Source organism: Ovis aries, chromosome 5 (assembly GCF_016772045.2).
Source record: "Ovis aries strain OAR_USU_Benz2616 breed Rambouillet chromosome 5, ARS-UI_Ramb_v3.0, whole genome shotgun sequence".
Classification (NCBI taxonomy): domain Eukaryota; kingdom Metazoa; phylum Chordata; class Mammalia; order Artiodactyla; family Bovidae; genus Ovis; species Ovis aries.
This window is the reverse complement of record NC_056058.1, coordinates 7,311,224-7,333,589: the sequence shown is the minus strand read 5'-3', so window position 1 is coordinate 7,333,589 and position 22,366 is coordinate 7,311,224. Positions and strand designations below refer to the sequence as shown.

Below are 22,366 nucleotides of genomic sequence, written 5' to 3'. Positions count from 1 at the left end.
CTATAGAAATAAAATTTCTACACCAAAGTTTATGTGATTAAGAGTAACTCAATAAGTAATTGATAATGATATCTCCAGTTGTCAAGGTACATAAAGAGATTATTTTTGTAAAGTGAAGACAAACTAAATTGTTTTCTATCATAATATCATTTATGAAAACAAAGAGTGCATTGAATACTTAACACTTAAAGATTTTAAAGATCTTCAAGATGATGATTGCACATTGTGGAGGGATGTCACAAGTTTTCATTTAATGCAAAAATCTAGATATATTTATTATTTAATGAAAAATACAGATTAACAAGAAAAATATAAAATATCATTTTTTTGTTGAGGTTAAAACCCCCATAAAATAACATTTATTCAATTATAAGGCTTCCCTGATAGCTCAGTTGGCAAAGAATCTGCCTGCAATGCAGGAGATGCTGGTTCAATTCCTGGGTTGGGAAGATCCACGGGAGAAACAATAGGCTACCCACTCCAGTATTATTGGGCTTCCTGTTGATAGTGCAGTTGGTAAAGAATCTGCCTTTACCAACTGAGAATTCCATGGACTGTACAGTCCATGGAATTGTATATTGAGGAGGGATGTTCATGATATATTGTTTAATGAAAAATCCAGATTAACAAGAAAAATGTAAGATAAAATAGCATTTTTTTTGTTGAGGTAGAAGTCACATAAAATAAATTTATTCAATTATGGAATTTATAACATTAAAAAGTGTTCAATTTCATGCATCTAGTACATTCACAGTGTTGTGAAACCACCGCCTCTCCTTTATTGGCGCCAAGATATTTCCATCACCTGAAAAGGAGATCTGTACCCATTAGCAGTCACCCTCTGTTTTGTCCCCCAGCTCTTAGATCTATCTATATGGATTTGCCTATTCTGCACATTTCATGTCTATTGAATCACACAATATGTGACCTTTTGTGTCCAGTTCCTTTCTTTTATCATAATGCTTTCAAAGTTCATTCATACTGAAGCATGTGTCCGTGCTTCATTCCTTCAAGAAAAATTTGGCCATGCGACATAGTATGTGGGATCTTAGTTCCCTAACCAGAGATTGAACCTGCACCTCTTGTATTGGAAGTGCAGAGTCTTAACCCCTGGCCTGCAGAGAACTCCCTATTTATTTTCTTTTCATGACCCAATAAGACGCTTTGTTCTGCGTCATTGACTATGCTAAAACCTTTGACTGTGTGGATCACAACAAACTGTGGAAACTTCTTAAAGAGGTGGGAGTATCAGGTCACCTCACCTGACTCCTGAGAATTCTGTATGTGGGCTAAGAAGCAACAATTAGAACCAGACATGGAATAACGGACTGGTTCAAAATTGGGAAAGGATGTCACCCTGCTTATTTAACTCATATGCAAAGTACATCATGTGACATGCAAGGCTGAATGAATCACAAGCTGAAATCAAGATTGTCAGGAGAAATGTCAACAACCTGAGATATGTAGATGATATCACTCAAATAGCAGAAAGCAAAAAGCTTCTTGATGAGAGTGAAAGAGCAGAGTGAAAAAGCTGGCTTAAAACTCACCATTAGAAAACTTAAGATCATGACATCTGGTTCCATCACTTCATGGCAAATAGAAGGGGGAAAAGTGGAAGCAGTGGCAGATTTTATTTTCTTGGGCTTAAAAATCACTGCGGATGGTAACTACAGCCATGAAATTAAAAGACACTTGCTCCTTGGGAAGAAAAGCTATGACAAACCTAGACAGCACGTTAAAAAGCAGGGACATTGCTTTGCTGACAAGGGTCTGTACTGTCAAAGCTATGGTCTATTCAGTAGTCATGTGTGGCTGTGAGAGTTGGACTATAAAGAAGGCTGACTGCTGAAGAATTGATGCTTTGTAATTGTGGTGCTGGAGGAGACCCTTGAGAATCTCCTGGACAGTAAGGAGATCAAACCAGTCAATCCTAAAGGAAATCAACCCTTAACATTCATTGAAAGGACTGATGCTGAAACTGAATTTCAAATACTCTGTCCATCCCATGAGAAGAGCTGGCTTATTGAAAAAGACCCTAATGCTGGGAAAGACTGAGGGCAGGAGGAGAAGGGGGCAGCAGAGGATGAGATGTTTGGACGGCATCATTGATACAATGGACATGAATTTGAGCTAACTCCAAGAGACAGTGGAAGACAGAGGAGTCTGGTGTGCTGCAGTCCATGGGGTTGCAGAGTCGGGTATGAATTAATAATTCAACAACAACATTTCTTGTTATGGATATAACTTACTTTCTTTATTCACTTATCTGTTAATGAATATTTGAATTGTTTCCCAAATATTCAACTTTAGGCAACTGTGGGTGTGCCAATACTGAAGGGATGTATACAACTCTTTTTAAAAATTTAAATTTATTTATTTTAATTGGAGGCTAATTACTTTACAATATTGTATTGGTTTTGCCATATATCAACATGAATCCGCCACAGGTGTACACATGTTCCCCATCCTGAACCCCCCTCAAATTTCTGTTTTCAATTCTTTTGGATACATGCCCAGTCATAGGATGGTATGGTCACAAAGCAATTTTAGGCTTAATTTATTGAGAAAACACCAAGCTGTTTCCATAGTGGCTGCACTCTTATATTCACAACAGCAATATATTAGGGTTCCAATTACCCCTGCATCCTTACCTACACTTGTGATCTTCCATTTTGTCATCCTAGTGGGTGTGAAGTGATATCACCTTGTGGCACTGACTTGCATTTCCCTAATGACTCATGATGTTCAGATATTTCCATGTGCTTTTAGCCAGTAAAATCAAAATTTTAAAGGGAGATTATATGTAAATGTAATATATTCAGAAGTAAAGTCAAATTTTTACTGTTAAGGATTATGTAGAAATTTGAAGTTAAGAAGGCAGAGCAGAGTGGCGCAGCGGAAGCGTGCTGGGCCCATAACCCAGAGGTCGATGGATCGAAACCATCCTCTGCTAAAGATTTTGTAGACTCTTGAGTACATGTGGCCTCTGAGAAAGTGTATTTCATAGGCTTCTCTGGTGGCTCAGCCAGTAAAGAATCTGCCTGCAATGTGTGAGAGTTAGGTTCGATCCTTGGGTCAAGAAGATCCCCTGGAGAAGGGAATAGCTACCCACTCCAGTACTCTTGCTAGGAAAATTTCATGGGCAGAGGAGCCTGGCAGGCTGCAGTTCATGGAGTCGCAAAGAGCTGGGTGTGACTGATATTTTCACTTTAAAATTTGGCAGTATAATTGAGAGACTATGAAGTGATTACTTTGGCGTGTTTTGATTATAGATATGATTTTTATTTCTTACTTTTTCTTTGCTGTGTTTTTTTCTATGACAAGGTATAATTTGGGGGAAAGGAAAAACATTAATAAGTATTTACTTATTTATCTGCCTGTTCTGGGTCTCCGTCGCAGCATGCAGAATCTTTATTTACATAATGCAAACTCTTAGTTGCGGCATGCGGAATATCATTCGTGGACCAGATATTGAACCTGGGCTACCTGCATTGCGAACTCTGAGTCTAAGCTACTGGACCACCAGGGCAGTTCCTCCCACTTTTCTGTTTTGTTTTTAAAGAAAACCATTTTAATAAGAACTCTGAAGGCAAACAGAAACATATGCAATTTTCAGCTTAGAATACATGAAATATTTACTAATTTCGTGTTATAGGATTTATTTCTTATTATTCAATCATTAAGTCTTCTGACCCCAGCTTGTAGAACCCCAAAAGGGTCTGATACTAAGACTATCCCAGGACCCCCTGCCACCTCAGTGGGGCTAGTCCTGGAGCAGCCGCTATCCCAGGTGCTGAAGGAAGTGGCCCCACTCCTGCCCCCTCCACCTTCTCTCACTATTGGGAACTCTCTTCACCTCCACTTTCTAGAACATCCTGATGAAAATGAAGTCCTGGGTCATGCCTCTCTGAGGGAAAAAATTTCTTTTTGGTCCTTAGCTTCAGGTCTGTTTCACAGCAGAGCAGCTTGTAACTGTGTAACAGATCTAACTATGTAGATTTTGAATTTGCTCAATCTTCTAATGGCAATTTTCTTCAACAGCAGGTTTCTGCATGTCCCCAAACTTCAGTATAACTTTTATGACTTTAAAGCATTTTAAATGTGAGAAAGTGATGCAAAAACATCACAAAGTGTGGAAATGAATGCACATTCTGTAGGACTGCTTACCAGATACTGAGTCAGTCATTTTGCACAAGCTTTTTATAAATCTCCACAACAGCGCAGTAAGGTGGCTACTATTATGTAATAAAGGCACTGAGGCTTAGAGAGAGATTTCCCCCAACCCAGCCAAATAGGTAAAAATGGCAAACCTTTGGAAGGAGGGAGTGGTGGATCCAGGGTCATTTGACCCTGACTGCATCTAGCTCTCTGCTTCACCTTCCTTAAAAAGTCATCTTGTCCTAATGATCCAAGATGGAGCTCCAGCTATCATAAAAAAAATCGCCTCCATTCCCCCACCCTCTTCCTCCCCCACTTCCCCCACCAGGTTCACAGACACACCCATCTGCCTGGATCCGTCCAGGCCCCAGGGGCCCTCTGCTGGCTCTCAGTGAGGCTTGGGACAGACGTGAGCTCCCGAATCAGGATCCCGTCCCCTTGCAGTGGAAGCACAAAGTCTTAACCACTGCACCGCCAGCGAAGTCCCAGATTTATTCCTTGGAATCTGCAGTGAGGTGTCTATGGTCATGGCGGATCTCAGGCCAGAAGGTGGGTGTGTCATTGCTGCCCTGTGCTCAGCAGCTCCATCCGCAGCCAAAGTCCGCCCTCCGCGCGCAGGATCAGCTCTGGCTTCCGGCGAGGCTCCTCCTCATCCGGCAGGACGCGGAACCGCAGTAGTGTGAGCGCCAGGACCACCTTCATCTCTGTCATGGCGAATGTCTGCCCGATGCAGTTCCTGTGGGCAAGATCAGGGGCTCTGACTGCACCCGAATCCCTCATCTGGGCCCCATAGCACCTGGCCCACAACTTACATGCACAGTGGTAGAGAGGGAAGCTAACCGTGCCAGGAACCCCCACGTGGGCTTGCATATTCCCAGACCCTTGCCCACACTCCAGTCCTGAACTCAGACCAGAACACAGGGAAACCGGCCCCTCAGCACACTGTGGACCCCTTCTTGTGCCTCCCACCATTCCCTAGGCCCTTGCCATTATGTCTGGGGGAGGGGAGGGAAGCACAGTCTTAAATGTTCCCCCTTCCTGGCCCCTACAGTTAAGCCTGGAATCTTAGTCCCAGATCCCTGCCTCCCACTACTCAATCGTCACTTCAAATGCCCAATGCCCTCACCTGGGACCCGCTGAGAAGGGGATAAAAGCCAGAGGTGACCTCCCCTTGATGTTTTCTGGCTCGAAGCGCAAGGGGTCATAGACCTGGGGGCAAGACAAGACAGGGTTTCTGGGTGGTATCTCCCAGAACGTCGATCCTTAGAGAGGCAGATGTGTGTATAATGGGATGGAGGTGATGTCTGATTGGCCAATCAGAATTCTGTAGTTGCCCTTGGGTCCCCCAAAGGGAATGGACAGGGATGATAGAGGTATGGCGTGGCGGAGGCATCACCTCAGGGTCTGGCCACACAGATGGGTTGTGGTGGGTCCCGAAAATGCTGATGAGGCAGATAACACCTGTGGAAGAGGAGGGACCAGTCAGAATTAGGCTCAACCTGCCTGATGGGCCCCCTTTCTAACCAGGAGCCTCATTCCATAGTCATTGTGAGCACCTTTGGGGATGACCCGGCCATCTGGAAGCGTGATGTCCTGGGTACAGCGGCGGGAGATGGCCGTGACTGGGGGGTGCAACCGCAGACTCTCCTTGATGCACATGGTCAGGAAGGGCAACTGAGCCAGATCGTCCCTAAGGAAACCCCATGACAATCATCCAGGGAGCAAAAATAGACATGCCACCCTCCAGCACTCCTACTGCCCTATAAGATCCCTCTGTTTATTACATAATCACAGATGGATCAGATAGTGCCAAACCCATTATGCTTTATAAGATGGTTCCTAAAAAGAAAGAAAAATCACAGAAGTAGCCACATATTTTTAGAAGCTTTTCTAAGCAAAACATCAAAGAACCAACCAAAAAGAAACTATACTAATTTGTTTAAAAGTGAAATATTCTTTATGGTAAGAGAAAAATCAAAAGGCAAATGAGAAGGAAATAAAAAGTCAGATTCAATGTTTACTCTTATTTATAACAGCACTAGGGATACTAGCCAATGAGCTTAGAAGGGGGAAAAAGAGAGAAATGCCATTTGAAACATGGGGGTAAATGTGTTATTTTTGGCAGATAGTGGTTTTATACTTAGAAAACAAGAGAGTTCACTGGAAAAAGTGAAAGTGAGAGTCGCATCCGACTCTTTGTGATACAGTCCGTGGATTTCTCCAGGCCAGAATACTGGAGTGGGTAGCCTTTCCCTTCTCCAGCGGATCTTCCCAACCTAGGGATCGAACCCAGGTCTTCTGCATTGTAGGGAGATTCTTTACCAGCTGAACCACAAGGGAAGCCCAAGAATACTGGAGTGGGTAGACTTTCCCTTCTCCAGCGAATCTTCCCAACACAGGAATCAAACTGGGGTCACCTGCATTGCAGGCAGATTCTTTACCAACTGAGCCATCAGGGAAGCAACTCACTGGAAATCTTGTACAAATAATGAAGATAAGACCCAGTAAGGGGACTGAATTCTTCTTCCTTATCCCCTTAATTTTGTGTGGTGATTTAAATTCTCAATAGCTGACATAGTTAGCTAGTTCCAAATCGGAAAACCACAAAACACCACCCCATGCCTCAATATCACTCATTTTCCTTCCTCACAGTTTGACTAGTGGTTATTTTTTATGTATCCTTCCAGGAGTACTTTTTTTGCATTAATAATTGTGCAGTATCATGCTGTATACCATACACATTGCTCTGTATCTTTTTCATGTAACAGTGTGTCAAACTTTTCTTGTACATCTCTTGGGACTTGTGTCCAAAATAAGACTTTTCCTACTCTAGAGCTATAAAATAATTTCCCCTGGTTTCTTCTAGAGCCTTTAAGAATCCTTTATTTTATTATTTTCTGAAAAAAATATTTATTTGTTTGGTTTCAGCAGATCTTAGTCGCATCAGATCTTTGTTGTGTCAGGTGGGATCTTTCACTGGGCCCATGGACTCTGTTCAGCTGCTTGTGGGCTTAGTTGCTACTGTGCACATGGGATCTTAGTTCCCTGACCAGCGATCAAACCTAAGTCTCCTGCATTTCAAGGTGAATTCTTAACCACTGGACCACTAGGGATGTCCCAAGGCTCTTTTATTTTTTGTTTTGACTCTTTGATTAGTGTATATGTTATTTTCTGATAAGACATAAGATCATGCTGAATTAACCTTTTTCCATGTAGCTCTCCAGTTGTTACAAGAGTTTTTATTATAAACGATCTTTCATTGTCCTGTTGGTATAAGACCATATCTAGCACTTACTATGTTCACTGGGCAAGAAATTTATACCCATAAATTATTAGTTTTTCTTTAGAAATAATATAATAGATGAGAGAAAAATGGTGATGATATAAAATATCTGAAAGACATGTGAATGTCTATATTCCAAATGAACTTATAAATGTTTCTCAATCCAGATAGACTATGATTCACCATAGGCACAAGAGGTTCCTAAGGGTTTGTTTAGCAAAAGCTGCCTAAGATCTCTATGCTAAAATTTTAGACTCTATTAAAAGCCTAAAGATTATATGGATATCTAAAAATGGATATCCATTCCACACTCTGGAATAGTATGTTAATATTATTAAGTAATCTGTTTTCCACAAGCCTATCATATCAAACTCCAGCCTGGTCCATGCACACTGGGAGTGTCCTGACCTGGGACTATCTCCCATCAAGCTGGAAGATCCTGGAAGGCAAAAACTGGGACTGGTCCTTCCTGAATTTCCAGGACACACAATGAGGTGGGGAGAATTGGAGATGGCATAGAACTGGAGAGAGGGAGGCAGTTTTGCAGTGTTTCCTAAATGGGGAATGGATGGAAGAAGATGCAGATATTCCTGGAAAGGAGTTGAATGACTTTAGTCCTCAGGTGTTCCTTTTAAATCCTGGACTAAATAATATGAGGAATTAAGATATGAGGAAATAGAATGAAGAGATTTGAAAACATGTGACTTCAGAGAGAAAAGTAAAGAAGTGGAGGGAAAGTTCATTTACTGAATAGGTGCTCACTGGTATCATCTGCCCTCACACATTGTTGCTAGTTAGTGCAGGACTTTCTGTCCTCCAAACCTGCAAACTTTTCCCAGACCCTGTTTCTGGAATCTTCTCACATTCCCACTAAGAAATAAAGACAAAATCCACAAGAATATTTTCACTCTTCCAAAGCCAGGAAGCAGGGGATCAGAAAAAGGCCACAAAGACTTGCACTCACCATTCAATCTCTTTAGACTCACGGTCCTTCAGGAGCTCTTGCACCTCCTGCCGGCAGCGTTCCTGGTATTCTGGGTGTTTTGCAAGGTTGTACAGGACCCAGGAGAGGCCACTGGCTGTGGTGTCATGGCCTGAGGAGCATGCAGAGAGACTTGGATCTCTGGCCTACTTCAGCACTAGAGTGTGGACAAAACCCTCACCTTAAGGCCCATGGGAGGCTGGGGAGGGGTGGCGTGATCCAGTGTCCACTTGCCAAGTTCCTGGGCTGGGGGAGAGACCTATCCCTCTGTGTAGTTACACACTGGGACCCTCACCTTCAAACATGAAGGTGTCAGCTTCAGCTCGGATGTCTTCATCTGATAATCCCTTCCCATCTTCATCCTGGAGAGAAAGCAAGATTCCCAGATTCACACAAGTTCTGAGGGTCCCTGAGCCTAAACTGAGACAATCTCTGAAGCTCCATTATCCATCCAGAAACCCAAGCTCAACCCGAAGTCCTAGACCTCCTTTGCTCAGTACCACCAGATGCCCCACCCACAGACCTCCTCCTTGAATTCTTTGCCTCCTGTGGCATCCATGGTAAAGGGAATCAATGATCCATAAATATTTTCATGTTTCTACATGATGTAACCTGGGTTACAGGATGACTGATGACAAGTTTACCTTAGAAGTAGAGATTAAAACCCATTCCTAATGCCTCCTGGAGATAAGAAATGGGTTGTACACCTGTAGAACATGCAATCTTTGCCTTCTCAGTGAAGAGGTTCTTATTAAGCTCCGAAACAACTTCTTCTCATTTCTGCTCTGCTCTTGTCTATTCTTCTCTCCTCTCCACTATTTTCCCTTCCCCTCTACTCCCCTCCCTTCCCTTCCTTCCTCTCTCTTTTTCCTCCTCCCTTCCCTCCTCGAACACAGGAAAGAAGGAGAAGTCCTGTGTATGTTCCAAATTTCAAAAACTGGAAATAAAACTGCTACAATATTGTAAAGTAATTAGCCTCCAATTAAAATAAATAAGTTAGGGGGGGCAGAACTAAGATGGTGGATGAATAGGACAGGGAGACCACTTTCTCCTCCACAAATTCATCAAAAGATCATTTGAATGCTGAGAAAATTCTAAAAAACAACTTCTGAATGCTGGTGGAGGACACCAGGCACCCAGAAAAGCAGCCCATTCTCTTTGAAAGGAGGTAGGACACACACACACAAAGACAAAAAGAGAGACAAAAGAGTTAGGGATGGAGACCCATCCTGGGGTGGGAGTCATGAAGGAGAAGTTTCCAAACACCAGGAAACCCTCTCACTGGCAGGTCTGCGGGGAGTTTTGGAATCTCAGAGGCAACATAACCAGGAGGAAAAAAGAAAAAACAACCCACAGAATACACACCTAACCACAACTCCCAGTGGAGAAGTAGCCCAGATGCTTGTGCCTGCCAGCAGCAAGGGGGGCTGAACAGGGAGGTGCGGGTTGCATGCTTAGGGTAAGGACTGGGCCTGAATGCCCTGGGGATAATCTGAGGGACCTAACTTGAGATAGCAAACCAAACTGTGGGTTAACCAGAGAGAGAGAGGGAAAAAACAAACAAAAAAAAAAACCAGAGAGAGAGAGAGAGAAATTTCTCCTGAAAAGCTCTAACCTAAGGCACAGCCTGGTCCACTCACAGAACAAAGGATTGAGCGAATAACAGAGGAGAGCTAGCTGGTTGCAGAGCAGCCCCTCCCCCGGTTGCTAACAAAGTCTTCCTGGGATCCTGGACAGTTGACGTCTGCCAGGAGGGTCACAGCCTGAGATCAGCTCTGCAGAGGAGACACATGGCACACCTGAGATGGTGCTCTCACTGTGCACCCAGGAAACTGAGCGGCTGAGACTGGGGAGGTGATGAGACGCACCACACACCTGAGACAGTGCACTCGCCAAGCATCTGGTCACCTGAGCTGCTCGGACCTGGGAAGGACACAAAATGCAGGCCCAACCAAGTCTGTGCCTTGAGTACCTGAGAACCTGAACATGAGCAGCTTAGACCTGGGAAGTGGACGCAGCCCAGGGCCTTCTTTGGACAGTTCTGCTGCAGAACAACCTGGAGCCTGAGCAGTGTAGACCAAGAAAGCACACGTGCCATGAGTGGGGGCAAACCCAGTGTGGCTCAGACACTGCGAGCACTCCCCACACATGCCAGTGATATTTGCTTGCAGTGTTCCTCTCTTCCCACAGCACAACTGAACAAGTGAGCCTACATAAATGAACACCTTAGCCCCCTTTTATTAGGGTGGAAATTAGACACTGAAGAGACTTGCAAACAGAGGAGGCCAAAAGAAATGAAGAGGGAATCGCTTTGGAAGTGACAGGTGCAACAGATTAAAACCCTGTATTTAGCACTGACTACATTGGAAGGGGCCTATGGACCTTGAGAAGAAGTATAAGCTGGAACAAGGAACTGTCTGAAACTGAACTGACCCCATACTGCCCTCAACAGCTCCAGAGAAATTCCTAGATATTTTTTATTATTATCATTTAAAAGTGTTTTTATTTTTAAGTTCTTTATTAGTCCTTTAATTTTAATTTTTATAACCTACTATTACCTTGCAAAAAAGACCCTATTTTTAAAGCAAATTTCATATATATATATATTTTATAAATTTTGTGATTTTTTTAATATTATATTTTTGAGAGTCTAACTTCTACTCTAGGGTTTTTAATCTTTGCTTTTTGGTATTTGTTATCAATTTTGTACCTTTAAGAATCTAATCTTCAGTACCCATTTTTACTTAGAAGTGTGATTACTGGCTTGATTGCTCTCTCCCCTTTTGACTCTCCTTTCTCTCCCCCAGGTCACCTCTATCTCCTCCCTCCCCCTTCTCTTCTCTACCTGAATCTGTGAATCTCTTTGGGTGTTCTGGGCTGTGGAAAACACTTAGGGTACGATTACTGGCTACATTTGTCTCTCTCCTTTTGACTCCCTCTCTTCTTTTGGTCACCTCCATCTCCTTCTTCCCTCTTCCCTTCGATATGTAACTGCGAACCTCTCTGAGTGTTCTAGACTGTGGAGAATACATAGGGAATTGATTACTGGCTATATTGCTCTCGCCCCTTTTGATTCCCCCTCATCTCCTCCTGGTCACCTCTATCTTCCTTCTCCCCCTTCTATTCTCCATGTAACTCTGTGAACCATGTAACTCTGGGTGTCCCTCACTGTGGAGAATCTTTTACCATTAACCTAGATGTTTCATCATTGGTGCTGTATGGATGGAGAAGTCTTGAGGCCACTGTAAGAATAAGACTGAAAGCCAGAGGCAGGCGGCTTAAGTCCAAAACTTGAGAACACCAGAAAACTCCTGATTCCAGGGAACATTAACCAACAAGAGCTCATCCAAAGCCTCTATACCTACACTGAAACCAAACTCCACCCAAGAGCCAACAAGTTTCAGAGCAAGACATACCAAGCTAATTCTACAACAATGCAGGAACATAACTCTGAGCATTAAAATACAGGTGGCCAAAAGTCACACCAAACTCATATACATCTCAAAACTCACTATTGAACACTTCATTGCACTCCAGAGAGAAGAGATCCAGCTCCACCTACCAGAACCCGATGCAAGCTCCCCTAACCAGGAAACCTTGACAAGCCACTCGTTCAACCCCATCCACAGGGAGGAACCTCTACAATAAGGAGGAACCACAAACTTCCAGCATACAGAAAGGTCACCCCAAACACAGCAATCTAAACAAGATGAAAAGGCAGAGAAATATTCAGCAGGTTAAGGAACAGGATAAAAGCCCACCAAACCAAACAAAAGAGGAGGAGATAGGGAGTCTACCTGATAAAGAATTCAGAATAATGATAGTGAAAATGATCCAAAATCTTGAAAACAAAATGGAGTTACAGATAAGTAGACTAGAGACAAGGACTGAGAAGATGCAAGAAAGGTTTAACAAGGACCAAGAAGAAACAAAGAAGAGTCAATCAATAATTAATAAGGCAATAAGTGAGATCAAAAGCACTCTGGAGGGAATCAACAGTAGAGCAACTGAGGCAGAAGATAGGATAAGTGAGGTGGAAGATAGAATGGTGGAAATAAATGAAGCAGAGAGAAAAAAAAAAGAATTTAAAGAATGAGGACAATCTCAGAGACCTCTGGGACAATGTTAAATGTCCCAACATTCGAATCATAGGAGCCCCAGGAGAAGAGGACAAAAAGAAAGACCATGAGAAAATACTTGTGGAGATAATAGTTGGAAACTTCCCTAAAATGGGGAAGGAAATAGCCACCTAAATCCAAGAAACCCAGAGGGTCCCAAACAGGATAAACCCAAGGCAATACACCCAAGACACATATTAATCAAATTAACAAAGAACAGCAAGGGAAAAGCAACACATAACACACAAGGGAATTTCCATAAGGATAACAGCTGATCTTTCAATAGAAACTCTTCAGGACAGAAGGGAATGGCAGGGCATACTTAAAGTGATGAAAGAAAAACCTACAGCCTAGATTACTGTACCCAGCAAGGATCTCATTCAAATATGAAGGAGAAATCAAAAGCTTTACAGACAAGCAAAAGCTGAGAGAATTCAGCACCACCAAACCAGCTCTCCAACAAATGCTAAAGGATCTTCTCTAGACAGGAAACACAGAAAGGGTGTATAAACTCTAATCCAAAATAATAAAGTATATGGCAGTGGAATGATACTTATCAATAATTACCTTAAATGTAAATGGGTTGAATGCCCCAACCAAAAGACAAAGACTGGCTGAATGGATACAAAAACAAGACCCCATATATGCTGTCTGTAAGAGACCCACCTCAAAACAAGGGACACATACAGACTGAAAGTGAAAGGCTGGAAAAAGGTATTTCATGCAAATGGAGACCAAAAGAAAGTAGGAGTAGCAATATGCATATCAAATAAAATAGACTTTCAAATCAAGGCTGTGAAAAGAGACAAAGAAGGCCACTACATAGTGATCAAAGAATCAATCCAAGAAGAAGATATAACAATTATAAATATATAAGCATCCAACATAGGAGTACCACAATATGTAAGGCAAATGCTAACAAGTATGAAAGGGGAAATTAACAGTAACACAATAATAGTGGGAGACTTTAATACCCCACTCACACCTATGGATAGATCAACTACACAGAAAATGATACAATGGACCAGTTAGACCTAAATGATATCTATAAGACATTTCACCCCCAAACAATGAGTTTCATCTTTTTCTCAAGTTCACATGGAACCTTCTCCAGGATAGATCACATCCTGGGCCATAAATGTAGCCTTGGTAAATTCAAAAAAATTGAAATCATTTCAAGCATCTTTTCTGATCACAATGTGGTAAGATTAGATGTCAACTATAGGGGAAAAAACTATTAACATACAAACATATGGAGGCTAAACAACGCACTTCTGAATAACCAACAAATCACAGAAGAAATAAAAAAGAAATAAAAATATGCATAGAAACGAATGAAAATGAAAACACAACAACCTCAAACCTATGGGATTCAGTAAAAGCAGTGCTAGGGGAAGGTTCATAGCAATACAAGCTTACCTCAAGAAACAACAGAAAAATCAAATAAATAACCTAACTACACCTAATGCAACTAGAAAAAGAAGAAATGAAGAACCCCAAGGTTAGTAGAAGGAAAGAAATAAAAATTAGGGCAGAAATAAATGAAAAAGAAACAAAGGAGACTATAGCAAAAATCAACAAAACAAAAAGCTGGTTCTTTGAGAAGATAAATAAAATAAACAAACCATTAGCTGGACTCATCAAGTAAAAAAGCGAGAAGAATAAAATAAAAAAAAAAATAGAAATGAAAACGGAGAAATCACAACAGATGACAGAAATACAAAGGATCATAACAGACTACTATCAGCAACTATATGCCAGTAATATGGACATTTTGGAAGAAATGGACAAATTCTTAGAAGAGTATAACTTTCCAAACCTGAACCAGGAAGAATAGAAAATCTTAACAGACCTATCTGGGGAAGGAAATGGCAACCCACTTCAGTATTTTGCCTAGAGAATCCTGTGGACAGAGGAGCCTGGTGGTCTGCTGTCCATAGGGTCGCATAGAGTCGGACATGACTGAAGTGACGTAGCATGCATGCATGTATTGGAGAAGGAAATGGCAACCCACTCCAGTATTCTTGCCTGGAGAATCCCATGGATAGAGGAGCCTGGTGGGCTGTCGTCTATGGGGTCGCACAGAGTCAGACACAACTGAAGTGACTTAGCAGCAGCAGAAGAAACAGACCTATCACAAGCACAGAAATCAAAACTGTAATCAGAAACCTTCCAACAAACAAAAGCCCAGGATGAGATGGCTTTACAGGTGAATTCTACCAAAAAATTTAGAGAAAAGCTAACACCTATCCTACTCAAACTCTTCCAGAAAATTGCAGAGGAAGGTAAGCTGCCAAACTCATTCTATGAGGCCACCATCACCCTAATACCAAAATCAGAGAAAGATGCCACAAAAAAAGAAAACTACAGGCCAGGATCACTGATGAACATAGATGCAAAAATCCTCAACAAAATTCTAGCAAACAGAATCCAACAACATATTAAAAAGATCATACACTTGGGTCCTAAGAAGGTGGAGGAATAGGACGGGGAGACCACTTTCTCCCCGACAAATTCACGAAAAGAACATTTGAAAGCTGAGCAGATTCCACAAAACAACTTCTGAATGCTGGCAGAGGACATCAGGCACCCAGAAAAGCAGCTCATTGTCTTCAAAAGATTATGTGTCCAACAGTAACTCTAAGAGGAGAAGCAGTGCAGATGCCCGCATCCACCACTAGCAAGAGGGGGCTGGGCAGGGAGGCATGGGCTGCATTGCTTAGAGTAAGGACCGGGCCTTAATGCCCTGAGGGCAATCTGAGGGAACTAACTTGAAATAGCAAACCAGACTGTGGGATAGCTATCCTGTGAAAAGCCCTAACCTAAGACACCACCCGGAGAAGGCAATGGCACCCCACTCCAGTACTCTTGCCTGGAAAATCCCATGGACAGAGGAGCCTGGTGGGCTGTAGTCCATGGGGTCACTAAGAGTCAGACATGACTGAGTGACTTCACTTTCACTCTTCACTTTCATGCATTGGAGAAGGAAATGGCAACCCACTCCAGTGTTCTTGCCTGGAGAATCCCAGGAATGGGGGAGCCTGATGGGCTGCCGTCTATGGGGTCGCACAGAATCGGACACGACTTAAGTGACTTAGCAGCAGCAGCAGCAAGACACCACCAGGCCCGCTCACAGAACAAAGGACTGAGCAGAGCTAGCCGACAGTGGACTGGCCCATCCCCCACTGGAGACAGGCAGGTGAGGGCAGCCAGAGCCAGAAGGGGGCAATCGTGGCCCCAGAGAGGGATCATCTACCAAACTGCAAGCAGGCTTTGCTGCTAACCAAGACTTCTTGGTATTCTGGACGGTCGACATCCGCTGGGAGGGTCACAGCCAGAAATCAGCTTCCCAGAAGAGACACATGGCACACCTGAAAAGGTGCGCCAGTTGTACACCCAGAAAACCGAGCGGCAGGGATGGGGGAGCGATAAGTTGCAGCAACCGTGCTTGCCAAGCACCTGGTCACCTGAGCTGCTCGGACCTGGGAAGGGCACAAAACTCAGGCCCAAACGAGCCTGCACCTTTCTGGAGTACCTGAGTACCTGAACCTGAGAGGCTTAGACCTGGGAAGTGCATACAACCCAGGCCCAGCCTCAGACAGTTTCCAGCAGAGCAACCCAGAGCCTAAGCAGTGTAGACAGGGAAAGCACACACGCCGTGAGTGGGAGCAAACCCAGTGTGGCTGAGACATTGTGAGCACACGACACTGTTATTTGTTTGCAGTGTTCCTCCTTCCCCACAGCATGACTGAACAACTGAGCCTAAAAAAGTGTCCACCACCGCCCCCTTGTGTCAGGGTGGAAATTAGACACTGAAGAGACCAGCAAACAGAAGCAGCTAAATCAAACAGAGGGAACTGCCTTGGAAGTGACAGGTGCAATAGATTAAAACCCTGTAGTTAGCACCAACCACATAGGAAAGGGCCTATAGATCTTGAGAAGTATAAGCCAGATCAAGGAATTATCTGAAAATGAGTCAACCCCACACTGTCCACAACACCAGAGAAAGTCCTAGATATATTTTTACTATTATCATTCTTTAAATTAAAAAATGTTAAGTCCTCTATTACTCCTTTAATTTTTATTTTTATAACCTACTACTACTTTTCAAAAAAAGAGACCCTATCTTTTAAAGCAAACTTCATATATAAATATTGTATATTTTTTGACTTTTTTTCTTTAATATTGTATTTTTGAGAATCTAACCTCTACTCTAGATTTTTAGTCTTTGCTTATTGATATTTGTTATCAATTGTGTACCTTTAAGAACCCAATCTTCAGTACCCATTTTTCCTTGGGAGTGAGATTACTGGTTTGATTGTTCACTCCCACTCTGGACTCTCCTTTTCTCCACCAGGTCTCCTCTATCTCCTCCCTCCCCCTTCTCTTCTGTACTCAACTTTGAATCTCTTTGTGTGTTCTGGGCTGTGGAGAACACTTAGGGAACTGATTACTGGCTGGATCTCTCTCTACTTTGATTCCAGCCTTTATCCTGCTGGCCACCTCTGTCTCCTTCCTCCCTCTTCTCATCTCTGTGTACCTCCGTGAACATCTCTGAGCGGTCCAGACTGTGGAGAGCACATAGGGAATTGATTACTGGCTAGCTTGCTCTCGCCCTATTTGATTTCCCCTCTTCTCCTCCTGGTCACCGCTATCTCCCTTCTCCCTCTACTCTTATCCATGTAACTCTGTAAACCTCTCTGGGTGTCCCTCACTGTGGAGAAACTTTTCATCTTTAACTTAGATGTTTTATCATTGGTGCTGTGCAGATGGAGACGTCTTGAGGCTACTGTAAGAATAAGACTGAAAACAAGAGGTAGGAGGATTATGTCCAAATCCTGAGAACACCAGAGAACTCCTGACTCCAGGGAACATTAATTGGTAGGAGCTCATGCAAGGCCTTTATACCTACACTGAAACCAAGCACCACCCAAGGGCCAACAAGTTCCAGAGAAAGACATACCACGCAAATTCTCCAGCAACACAGGAACATAGCCCTGAGCTTCAATATACAGGCTGCCCAAAGTCATACCAAACCCACTGACATCTCATAAGTCGTTACTGGACACTTCATTGCACTCCAGAGAGAAGAAATCCAGCTCTACCCACCAGAACACCAACACAAGCTTCCCTAACCAGGAAACCATGACAAGCCACCTGTCCAACCCTACCCACAGCAAGGAAACGCCACAATAAAGAGGAACCAACAACTGCCAGAATACAGAAAGGCCACCCCAAACACAGCAATATAAACAAGATGAAGAGACAGAGGGAATACCCAGCAGGTAAAGGAACAGAATAAATGCCCACCAAACCAAACAAAAGAGGAAGAGATAGGGAATATACCTGATAAAGAATTCCAAATAATGATAGTGAAAATGATCCAATATCTTGAAAACAAAATGGAGTTACACATAAATATCCTGGAGAAAAGGATTGAGAAGATGCAAGAAAGGTTTAACAAGGACCTAGAAGAAATAAAAAAGAGTCGCTATATGATGAAAAGTGCAATAAACGAGATAAAAAACACTTTGGAGGGAGCCAAAGTTGAATAATGGAGGCAGAAGATAGGATAAGTGAGGTAGAAGATAGAATGGTAGAAATCAATGAAACAGAGGAAAAAATAAAAACGAATTTAAAGAAATGAGGACAACCCCAGAGACCTCTGGGACAATGTTAAATGCCCAAACATTCAAATCATAGGAGTCCTAGAAGAAGAAGACAAAAAGAAAGACCATGAGAAAATACTTGAGGAAATAATAGTTGAAAACTTCCTTAAAATGGGGAAGGAAATCACCCAAGTTCAAGAAACCCAGACAGTCCCAAACAGGATAAACCCAAGGCAAAACACCCCAAGACACATATTAATCAAATTAACAAAGATCAAACAAAAAGAACAATTATTAAAAGCAGCAAGGGAAAAGCAACAAATAACACACAAGGGGATTCCCATAAGGATAATAGCTGACCTTTCAATAGAAACTCTTCAGGCCAGGAGTGAATGGTAGCAAATACTTAAAGTGATGAAAGAAAATAACCTACAGCCCAGACTACTGTACCCAGGAAGGATCTCATTCAAGTATGAAGGAGAAATCAAAAGCTTTACAGACAAGCAAAAGCTGAGAGAATTCAGCACCACCAAACCAGCTCTCCAACAAATGCTAAAGGATCTTCTCTAGACAGGAAACACAGAAAGGGTATGTAGACTAGAACCCAAACAATAAAGTAAATGGCAACAGGATCATACTTATCAATAATTACCTTAAATGTAAATGGGTTGAATGCCCCAACCAAGAGACAAAGACTGGCTGAATGGATACAAAAACAAGACCCTTATATATGTTGTCTACAAGAGACCCACCTCAAAACAAGGGACACATACAGACTGAAAGGGAAGGGCTGGAAAAAGATATTCCATGCAAACAGAGACCAAAAGAAAGCAGGAGTGGCAATACTCATATCCGATAAAATAGACTTTAAAACAAAGGCTGTGAAAAGACAAAGAAGTACACTACCTAATGATCAAAGGATCAATTCAAGAAGATATAACAATTATAAATGTATATGCACCCAACATAGGAGCACCGCAATATGTAAGACAAATGCTCACAAGTATGAGAGGGGAAATTAACAATAACACAATAATAGTGGGAGACTTTAATACCCCACCCACACCCATGGATAGATCAACTAAACAGAAAATTAACAAGGAAACACAAACTTTAAATGATACAACAGACCAATTAGACCTAATTGATCTCTATAGGACATTTCACCCCCAAACAATGAATTTCACCTTTTTCTCAAGTTCACACGGAACCTTCTCCAGGATAGGTCACATCCTGGGCCATAAATCTAGCCTTGGTGAATTCCAAAAAACTGAAATCATTTCAAGCATCTTTTCTGACCACAATGCATTAAGATTAGATGTCAATTACAGGAGAAAAACTGTTAAAAATCCCAACATATGGAGGCTGAACAACACGCTGGTGAATAACCAACAAATCCAGAACAAATCAAAAAGGAAATCAGAATATGTATAGAAACGAATGAAAATGAAAACACCACAACCCCAAACCTGTGAGACACTGTAAAAACAGTGCTAAGGGGAAGGTTCATAGCAATACAGGCATACCTCAAGAAACAAGAAAAAAGTCAAATAAAAACCTAACTCTACACCTGAAGCAACTAGAAAAGGAAACAATGAAGAACCCTAGGGTTAATAGAAGGAAAGAAATCTTAACAACCAGGGCAGAAATAAATGCAAAAGAAACCATAGCAAAAATCAACAAAGCAAAAGCTGGTTCTTTGAGATGATAAATAAAATTGACAAACCATTAGCCAGACTCATCAAGACACAAAGGGAGAAAAATCAAATCAATAAATTAGAAATGAAAATGGAGAGATCACAACAGACAACACAGAAATACAAAGGATCATAAGAGACCACTATCAGCAACTATATGCCAATAAAACGGACAACTTGGAAGAAATGGACAAATTGTTAGAAAAGTACAACTTTCCAAAACTAAACCAGGGAGGAATAGAAACTCTTAACAGACCCATCATAAGGATGGAAATTGAAACTGTAATCAGAAATCTTCCAACAAACAAAAGCTCAGGACCAGATGGCTTCAAAGCTGAATTCTACCAAAAATTTAGAGGAGAGCTAACACCTATCCTACTCAAACTCTTCCAGAAAATTGCAGAGGAAGGTAAACTTCCAAACTCATTCTATGAGGCCACCATCACCCTAATACCAAAACCTGAAAAAGATGCCAAAAAAAAAAAAAAAAAAAAAGAAACCTGCAGGCCAATATCACTGATGAACATAGATGCAAAAATCTTTAACCAAAGTCTAACAAACAAAATCCAACAACACATTAAAAAGATCATACATCATGACCAAGTGGGATTTATCCCAGGTGTGCAAGGATTCTTCAATATCCGCAAATCAATCAATGTAATACACCACATTAACAAATTGAAAAATAAAAGCCATATGATTATCTCAATAGATGCAGAGAAAGCCTTTGACAAAATTCAACATCCATTTATGCTAAAAACTCTCCAGAAAGCAGGAATAGAAGGAACATACCTCAACATAATAAAAGCTATAATGACAAACCCACAGCAAACATTATCCTCAGTGGTGAATAATTGAAAGCATTTCCCCTAAAGTCAGGAACAAGACAAGGGTGCCCACTCTCACCACTGCTATTCAACATAGTTTTGGAAGTTTTGGCCACAGCAATCAGGGCAGAAAAAGAAATGAAACAAATCCAAATTGGAAAAGAAGAAGTAAAACTCTCACTGTTTGCAGATGACATGATCTTCTAATAGAAAACTCTAAAGACCCTAAAGACTCCACCAGAAAATTACTAGAGCTAATCAATGAATATAGTAAAGTTGCAGGATATAAAATTAACACAGAAATCCCTTGCATTCCTATACACTAACAATGAGAAAACAGAAAGAGAAATTAAGGAAACAATTCCATTCACCATTGCAAAGAAAAGAATAACATACTTAGGAATAAATCTACCTAAAGAAACAAAAAACCTATATATAGAAAACTATAAAACACTGGTGAAAGAAATCAAAGAGAACACTAATAGATGGAGAAATATACTGTGTTCATGGATTGGAAGAATCAATATAGTGAAAATGAGTATACTACCCAAAGCAATCTATAGATTAAATGCAATCCCTATCAAGCTACCAACGGTATTTTTCACAGAGCTAGAATAAATACTTTCAGCATTTGTATGGAAATACAAAAAACCTCGAGTAGCCACAGCAATCTTGAGAAAGAAGAATGGAACTGGAGGAATCAACCTGCCTGACTTCAGGCTCTACTACAAAGCCACAGTCATCAAGACAGTATGGTGCTGGCACAAAGACAGAAATACAGATCAATGGAACAAAATAGAAAGCCCAGAGATAAATCTACACACCTATGTACACCTTATCTTTAACAAAGTAGGCAAGAATATACAATGGAGAAAAGACAATCTCTTTAGCAAGTGGTGCTGGGAAAACTGATCAACCACTTGTAAAAGAATGAAACTAGAACACTTTCTAACACCATACACAAAAATAAATTCAAAATGGATTAAAGATCTAAACGTAGACCAGAAACTATAAAACTCCTAGAGGAGAATGTAGGCAAAACACTCTCTGACATAAATCACAGCAGGATCCTCTATGACCCACCTCCCAGAATATTGGAAATAAAAGCAAAAATAAACAAACAGGACCTCATTAAAATTAAAAGTTTCTGCACAAAGAAGGAAACTATAAGCAAGGTGAAAGAACAGCTTTCAGAATGGGAGAAAATAATAGCAAATGAAGCAACTGACAAAGAATTAATCTCAAAAATATACAAGCAACTCCTATAGCTCAATTCCAGAAAAATAAAAGAACCAATCAGAAAATGGACCAAATATCTAAACAGACATTTCTCCAAAGGAGACATATAGATGGCTAACAAACACATGAAAAGATGTTCAACATCACTCATTAACAGAGAAATGCAAATCAAAACCACAATGAGGTACCATTTCACACCGGTCAGAATGGTTGCTATCCAAAAGTCTACAAACAGTAAATCCTGGAGAGGGTGCAGAGAAAAGGGGACCCTCTTACTCTGTTGGTGGGAATGCAAACTAATATAGCATCTATAGAGAACAGTGAAGAGATTCCTTAAAAACCTGGAAACAGAACTGCCATTCAGTTCAGTTCAGTTCAGTTCAGTCACTCAGTCGTGTCCGACTCTTTGTGACCCCATGAATCGCAGCACGCCAGGCCTCCCTGTCCATC

General features: G+C 41.6%; 1 protein-coding gene and 1 non-coding gene across 6 annotated transcripts in view; one reads left to right on the top strand and one right to left on the bottom strand.

Moving 5' to 3' along the window:
• Window positions 1–2,228: 2,228 nt before the first annotated feature.
• Window positions 2,229–22,366, bottom strand: part of LOC101118184 (cytochrome P450 4F3-like) — a 30,745-nt gene continuing 10,607 nt past the window's right edge. For all 5 annotated transcript variants that reach the window (XM_042249747.2, XM_012177756.5, XM_027979067.3 and 2 more), the window contains exons 8-13: window positions 8,722–8,788; window positions 8,409–8,538; window positions 5,718–5,851; window positions 5,558–5,622; window positions 5,288–5,370; window positions 2,229–4,897 (exon numbers count right to left, since the gene is read on the bottom strand). In XM_042249747.2, coding sequence (XP_042105681.1) covers window positions 4,720–4,897; window positions 5,288–5,370; window positions 5,558–5,622; window positions 5,718–5,851; window positions 8,409–8,538; window positions 8,722–8,788 — 657 coding nt within the window. In that variant the 3' untranslated portion in view covers window positions 2,229–4,719. The remainder of the gene's footprint in view (window positions 4,898–5,287; window positions 5,371–5,557; window positions 5,623–5,717; window positions 5,852–8,408; window positions 8,539–8,721; window positions 8,789–22,366) is intronic.
• Window positions 2,885–2,956, top strand: TRNAM-CAU (transfer RNA methionine (anticodon CAU)). Its single transcript has one exon. It is a non-coding gene; the product is annotated as a tRNA-Met (tRNA).